The 7,761-nt window shown below is 44.5% G+C and overlaps 2 protein-coding genes across 2 annotated transcripts; both read left to right on the top strand.

Moving 5' to 3' along the window:
• Positions 1–2,155: 2,155 nt before the first annotated feature.
• F5J12DRAFT_789238 (uncharacterized protein) lies at positions 2,156–2,925 on the top strand (the record flags this gene model as incomplete). Its single annotated transcript, XM_051743757.1, has 6 exons — positions 2,156–2,203; positions 2,225–2,284; positions 2,335–2,481; positions 2,531–2,712; positions 2,760–2,787; positions 2,869–2,925. The coding sequence occupies 6 exons, from the start codon at positions 2,156–2,158 to the stop codon at positions 2,923–2,925; spliced, it is 522 nt and encodes a 173-aa protein (XP_051593944.1).
• A 2,030-nt stretch (positions 2,926–4,955) lies between these two features.
• Positions 4,956–6,254, top strand: F5J12DRAFT_789237 (uncharacterized protein; the record flags this gene model as incomplete). The annotated part of the gene is made up of 7 exons (XM_051743756.1): positions 4,956–5,085; positions 5,132–5,280; positions 5,329–5,490; positions 5,541–5,894; positions 5,919–6,029; positions 6,092–6,138; positions 6,179–6,254. 7 exons carry the CDS (start codon positions 4,956–4,958, stop codon positions 6,252–6,254), a joined length of 1,029 nt encoding a protein of 342 aa, XP_051593943.1.
• Positions 6,255–7,761: the final 1,507 nt, after the last annotated feature.

The raw sequence follows: 7,761 nt of genomic DNA, 5'->3' as shown, positions 1-7,761 counted from the left end.
CATGTGAAGAAGGACAGCCAGAAATGTCAGCAGTCATCCCTTGCACAAGAACAAGTCATCAGTGCCAAAGAAAAAGAAAGGGAGTGAGTTAAGCACTGGTTAAAATTCTTAAGTGCCTGTGCATGGCATTCCAGTTTTTGACATATCTCCACCATTTCTGCAGATACCAAGACCATTCCCACACTCACTTGTAGTGCTCAGCCACACAATCTTACCTTCCAAAATTGGAAAGGATTTGTGCACTCCCTCCAAAAGACACTCATTTCACTAAATTCTTCTGATATGGCTGCCTCTACATCAATCATTTCACTTGTCCCCTTTGCTAGGGACCATGGCTACATATCTCTGCCAGGAATTCCTACCAGCTTCCATCCTGAAGCATCCTGGTACATCCCACCCTTGTCTGTGCCCTCTCAGCCCATCCAGCTTGGACAGCATGTTCTTTTTGTCAGTATGACCTCTAGGAGAATGTTCTTTGGTCACCTCAGGTCTGTCATTCACTTGGAAACATCTTATGTGGTTGTTTCAGTCTCTCCAGTCCAAGAAGCATATGGATTCTTCCTCCCTGCTCCCTGCAATGTCTTCATACCAGTCTCATCTATCATTCTTCCAAGATTGCAACAGCTACAGTATAATCTACTGTTCTCCACTCTCCCTGATTGCATCCATGATGAGTATGATGCACATCTTGCCTCCTGGTTGCAAGATATGGCAGAAGACACTCCCCCTTCATCCTCTCTTCCAACAGAGCCCCATTCATGAAATTTTTATTTTCTTCACTGAGAGGATGGTTTGGGGGGGAAAGTTGCAATCCCCTATGCTCCTGTCACCCCTCAGACCCCCAAAGCTTGACCCCTGTTGACATCTGACTCACCCTGTCCACTTTTGGATGTATGTACTATATTGGCATCAGATCAGCACTGCCTCTCTGTCATCCCACCTTGGCCTAGAAGCAATCTCTTTGAGATGTGACATGCACAGCCTCCCCATAATGTGATTCCAGTGCACTTTCCCAGTTCCTGACATTACTTGACTCATACTTTGATGTTCTGACTGTCTTTGACTCACCTATCACCAATACTTACCAATCTTTTGACTTTGTTTACTGATTCTTCACCTTTTGACTTGCTAATCCTGACCAATGCTTTCCAAGATGATTACCCATTGCTTACATTCCTTACTCATCAGTTACCAATCACTTACCAAGTGTTTGCACCTTGTTTTCCAAGGGCAACACCCCTGTACTGTATATAAATCACTGTACTTAGATAGCAAAAAAAAAAAAAGAAGATATCAGAGAGCCCCTCTTGCTCACATTTTATCATCACTCAGTAATTCATTCCGCAGCTTTGATAGTTGAGACTTTATTAAGGGTCTAACTATTGTCTACTTCACTTATCCTTGTCTATCATCAATATACTTTGCTCCAGGCCCTCCCTGAGCTCAGTGCAGCTTAGAACATCAAATTAAGTCTCCATCCATCCTTCTGAAGGCTGACAGCAGTCTACCCTATCGCTTTCTATCACATTCTTGCTCCCTCTTTGCCAGGAGCACCCCCAACCCTCAGCACTCACCCTTGAGTGTTGTAGCTTGCAAAAACCCACCCAAATCAAAAGTTCTACCATCTAGGTACTGCATAGGCACACCACCACTTGCTCTTTTTGCCTTTTGTGTTGGTTTTGGTCAGTTTTCACCACTGAACCACACTTTGACTCACAGCGTGCCAGAGCCCCTTGTATCTCCAAGAAAGCTAAGGATGAGGGCCCATTGCCTTCACAACTGAGATTTTACAAGGCAGTATGGAAGGACTGTCTTGAAGATGCTAAGTGAGAATGCAGGGCTGCACATGCACTTTCTAACCCATTCCCATCAAAATCTCATGACCTCAACCTCTCCATAACAGAGGTGCTTGTCACTGTCATCATTGAGTGGAATCAATGTGGTGTGCAATTTGAAGATGGTGAGTAACAATATTTTTGCTTTATACATGTCTCATTATCCTGACTTCATAGGTTACTGGCCTGACCACAAGCAAGATATGGCATGCCTCATAAGTAGTCCCATCTTTCAGTTACAGCTACTGACATACCACTGGTAGCTCCTTGGTGATATATCTACCTGGCATTCAGAATTGAAGTCAGTTATGCTGGCAACCATGCCATCTGCCTACAACCTTATCCCTTCTTCTGATGTTGCACCACAGGTTCATGTACAATGGATATAGACCACTGCTGCAAAGCTCCTTGACAACTCACTTTTCCTGCAAGATGGTTTCAACAAGAATGTACATTCATGTGGTTTGTTGTCTGCACTACTAATGGATTGGTTTATCAGGGAAAAACCAGGAATTTCGCTCACCCTGCCCTCAAGGAAGCTGTCATACAATTCTACTATACTGGGACCTATCAAATTGTGGATAAGCATCCTGAGTCCTTCAACAATTCAGTTCCCCTTTCCTGTCTGGCTCTTGTTGCAGCCACAGTGAGTTATTTTACACCCCAAGTCACTGCAACTCAAACTTTTCTCATAGTATCATTGTGTGTTGGATGGATTTGTGAAGAACAGCACAGGAAAGATGATGCCTCAATTCTCCAGCAAGGCTTACAATTCCATCGTCCATGGCATGATGAAGGTGCTGAATGACATCCTTCATAATCCCTATCATGGTGCAAGGTTGTGTGATCAGCTTTCTCAGTGGGTGAAGGAAGGATGGTAAGTACTGGGGCAGCCAATGTACTTGTGCTGACTCCTCATATCAGGGCTGCACTGCAAGAGGTTGCTTCGAATGTAGAGAGGTACCAGCACATTCAGGCAGTCCTTGTTTGATTTCATAATACCTAGTCCTGTCATACCTGTCATTACATGTAGTATGCAATTGATGCCAATGCTCCTGTTCCTGTCATACCTGCTGTGAACTGTTCCTAGTTGTGGAGTGATCACATGTTTGCAAAGTAAACATTGAGATGGGGAGTACTGGACAACTCCCCAAGGAGAATACAGTCTGGCCAGTTTTGTACAGTGACATCTAAGCATGAAAGTTCCATAGCAATCCATAGTAAGTAAGGTACTGGACAAAGTTCCATGACAATGTGACCATTCCATAGTAACAGGCAACTAGCCATAGCAAAAAGTGTTGTTGGGTGCATCTGTCCAGCCTGGACCTAGCTAGGGGACTCTGTGTATTATGGAGCACTGTGGAGAGCTTCACAGCTCAAAGTGACTTACTGATGTTCACTGACCACTTCCCTGTCAACATCCCACCCATGGATGCCCTGCCCAATGATGTCCTCTTCTGTGTACAGCCCAAGGTTGACCCCATGTAGTCCATTTAGTCACAACTTATAGGTAGCCTGCATGCCAAAATGCCAACACTTATATAGACCCTGCGACAGGCCTGTCTAAATAGATTAGCCATGACACATGGACAGGCCTGAGGGCCTATAGTGAGAGCAACATACATATGGGCCCATAAATGCAATTCCACAACATATGGGAGGGCCTGTGGAGGGTAAGGATGCTGCAACATATAGACAGGCCCATGACCAAGTAAGTATGCTAAGCTACTGTAAGACATGGATGGGCCTGCCTATTGTATCATGAAGAAGGTCACAACATATGGACAGGCCCACCCATCATATGCTTTATAGGGTCACAACATAAAGAGGGGCCCATCTATGATAGATTACAGAGTTGGCAACATATGGAAGGGCCTGTCTTTGGGATAATATACCCCTGTCACAACAAATAGACAGGCCCATCCATAGCAAGATGTATGTCTGTTGCAACATAAGGACAGGCCCCTCAGTAATATCATTGACAGTGTCACAACACATAGACAGGCCCATCTAGTAAGATACATCCCTGCCACAACATAAAGATGGGCCCATCAGTAATGTCATTTATAGCATCACAACATATGGATGGGCCCTTCTGTAATACCATTTATACCATCACAACACATGGGTGGGCCCATCCATAGTAAGATGTGCCTGTCACAACACATGGACAGGCCCATCTAGTAAGATCCACCCATGTCCCAACATAAAGACAGGCCAGTCAGTATTATCAATTATATTGTCACAACAGATGGACAGGCCCATCTAGTAAGATATGCCCCTGTCGCAACATGAGATGGGCCTGTCAGTAATATCAATTACACAGTCACAACACATGGATGGGCCCATCAATAGCAACATGTATGCCTGTCACAACATAAAGACAGGCCCATCAGTAATATCATTTATAGTGTCACAACACATAGATGGGCCCATCTAGTAAGATGCACCCCTGTCACAACATAAAGACAGGCCCATCAGTAATATCATTTATAGCATCACAACATATGGAAGGGCCCATCTAGTAAGATACACCCCTGTTGCAACATGAGACAGGCACATCAATAGCAACATGTATGCCTGTTGCAACATAAAGAGGGGCCTGTCAGTAATATCATTTACAGCATCACAGCACATAGACAGGCCCATCTAGTAAGATGCACCCCTGTCACAACATAAAGACAGGCCCATCAGTAATATCATTTATAGCATCACAACATATGGAAGGGCTCTTCAGCAGTATCATTTATGTGGTCACAACATAAGGACAGGCCCTTCAGCAGTATTATTTATATGGTCATAACATATGGATGGGCCCTTCAGTAATATTGTTTATATCACCATAAAACAAGGACAGGTCTGTCTAGTAAGATCCACCCCTGTCACAACATAAGACAGGCCCAACACCAATAGCACATATAGCATCACAACATATTGATTGGATCACAGCAAAATATTGAGGCAAGTGTCCTGACATGCTGTAATTTTCCAACAAGCTGCAAGTGGCTTGCCCACTATACAACTCTGACCTCATCCACCCCAAGCATGAATACTATGCAAGACACATCTAAAACCCCCTACAGATGGTGAATGGAACTAACAGACTGCATTGTGTCATACATGAAAGCCAGATTTCAAGAGGAGGTATTGAGCAGACCTCATGCCCTTCCAGATATATTGATTCCATTTCTGGTGTTATGTGAAGCAGATTGCATATCATCAGTAATCTCACAGGCCTATCGTTGCCCAAGTAAGTCCATCATAATGGTGTGATGGAAGTTTTCATCTTTCCATAGTCAATGTCAGGAAAAATCAGGGTGGAAAAACCTGCAATGCAGAAGCTGCTGAGAGATACACAGAAGTGACTGAGCCATCCATTCTGGTGACTGACTCAAACACCATCCATGTTTGGTATTTGCCAGATGCTCTCAGCCCAAAAAGAAGGGTAAGGGAATGCAGAATCTCATATTCTACTGACTTCATGCAATGGCAGGCCAACATATGGAACTGCCTTCATCTTCTGAGGGAACCACTGTGGGAGAGCATAAAGGCTTCCCCACAGGCATGGTGGATGGACAAGTCATATTTCTGCAATAATGCTAAGTTGAAAGGTGCCATCAACCTGTCACCCACATGGTTTCAACAGGGTCATGGGGTGGGTGATCATTTCTTTCCTTGTGAATAAAGCACTCATCTGTCTTGAAGCCCCAAAATGGCTTCCTGGAAGCCTCACAGCTGCTCAAATCCAGGATGGAAAACACTTCTACAAGGGAATGGGTCGACCAAATGTCTGACACCAATGCCCTGTTATCTGCAATCCTGCATGTCATCCATCCACAAATGTATGCAGATGGCAGGGAAGCATTGATCTGCCTTGGCAAACAGGTGGAACAGTGGGCAGATTCAGATATGAGCTCCATACTGCTGATATGGAGCTCCACATATAGCAGCATGTCTGTGATGGTGAATTGGGCAACTTGTTACCACAGGGATATCAATGGATGGGATCCATGGTATGACATGCTGGTAACCATGGGTGACTACCCACCCTTGGACTTTGTCATTCCAATGTTGAATCTGTAGCTGTGCTACAACACAGAGACGATCATTGCATTTTCAGGTTCAGCATTGGAGCATGGGGTGGGAGCTGTAGACAGTGCCAGAGCATGCCTGGCATACTACATGCATGCCAATGTACATCAGTTGGTGCACATTCCCATGTGTCAATCACTGCAGATGGATGACCTACAATCTAGACCAGTTGCAACTGGAGAACTGTTGATTTGAAGCTGCAAAGTTTCATGTAAGATTTAGTAGGCAATGCAGATCTTGTGTTTTATTAGGATATGCTGGCTCTTGAACATTGGATGGGTGGTGTTCCCAAGATTTTGCAAATGGGCAGGTGCTTCAACACCATAGATTGGGCAGGTACTCAGAGCTAAAGGGTGTGCATCATAAACTGCAAAAAAAATAAACCTACTCAGGCCATCATGCAGATGGGCAGATTGTTGGACATCATGTGGATGGGTGGGGGTTCAGACATCATGCAAATGGGCAGCATCTCATAAATGATCAACATTCACAGCAATGTATATTCAACCAACTCCACAGTCAAAAACATGTAAACTATTGAAGCAGCATGCCCAACAACCTGTGCAACGCCCACCACCTAGTGTAGGAATGGTCAATTTGTTCACCCTGACTGTTGACAACATCGGCATATTTCCAAATATTTTCGATGCAGTAGTTTACCTGCTCCTCAATATGGCCATAAAGACAGTCTGCAATTGGTGCCTCAGGCAATGGCCATAAGCCCTGGGCCATCATCAACTATTTGCAGTGACAAGAATAAGTAACATACCTTAAAAAAATCCCAGGCCATGGAAAACAATCCCTTGCCTTGCAATCTTTGGGAATCCTGCTGCATATTCCTTGGAACGATATAGCCACCAAGGGAATGCAAAGCTAGAATTGGGATCAGCTGCATGTGGGGTCCAATGCAGGACTGATGGTGCTGATATTGTTGATTATGCTAAATGCACTAAGGGGAATTAGCTGCATTTGATCATGGAAGCTAACCTCATCATCTTGGTGTCTGAGGTATGCATGGTAGCATGCCAGGAGGGGAGGAGTATAACTGGCATGCAACACCATCACCAGAATCAAGCTATTAAGCTGATTCTGAAGGAATTATGTATCAGTCCCACATTGTGAAAAATTGATGTAAAACCTACCAAGTCCATTGCTAGGTTTGCAAACCAATGTGCATGGGCCATCCATGCAATATCAGCAGTCTGCTTCAGATGTACAGAGGCCACCTCGATCTGGCATGCCAAGTAGAGGATACCCATCTCTACCACAGACTGGCAAGATGGGTGTGATTGGCTGGTGATGAATGGCTCGGGACAATTTTCAAAGGCAGAATGATGGATAACAAATGACTTCCATCAAATTGAGCATATTGACAAGTCAAAGGCCCTGAGAGGCTGCACCATACTGGTCCCTTGCATCTGTGCCCAATTCTCTCGCAATGGCATTTGCAGCCTGCACAAGGTGCCTATCAAGGGTGGGATTGAACAGCATGCCACTGGGAGTGGTGTTTCTGTGATAGTGAGATACTGATACTGTGGCATGTAAGGCATGCAGGACTAAAATTATCAATGTCCAAGGTGTATCAGATTAAGCTCATGCCCATACCTTGATTGCAACATGGAACAGGTGCCAATCCCCATTGTTCCATTTGAAGAGATTGCTGTGCAGATGGAAGTTCACCTACATAATTGATGGATATCACTGATCACATGAATAGAACCAAATAAATGCTCACCATTGCATATTTCCTCAAAAAGATCCCTCATCTCTGATTGTTCAGGCATGCCAAAAGTCAAACAGTTTGCGCCATTGTCCTCATCCACTGCCAAGTCAA

Source organism: Pisolithus orientalis, assembly GCF_024613125.1.
Source record: "Pisolithus orientalis strain OTSU chromosome Unknown F5J12scaffold_440, whole genome shotgun sequence".
In the NCBI taxonomy this organism is placed as follows: domain Eukaryota; kingdom Fungi; phylum Basidiomycota; class Agaricomycetes; order Boletales; family Pisolithaceae; genus Pisolithus; species Pisolithus orientalis.
The sequence above is the reverse complement of the archived record's forward strand: the minus strand, read 5'-3'. Positions and strand labels throughout refer to the sequence as shown.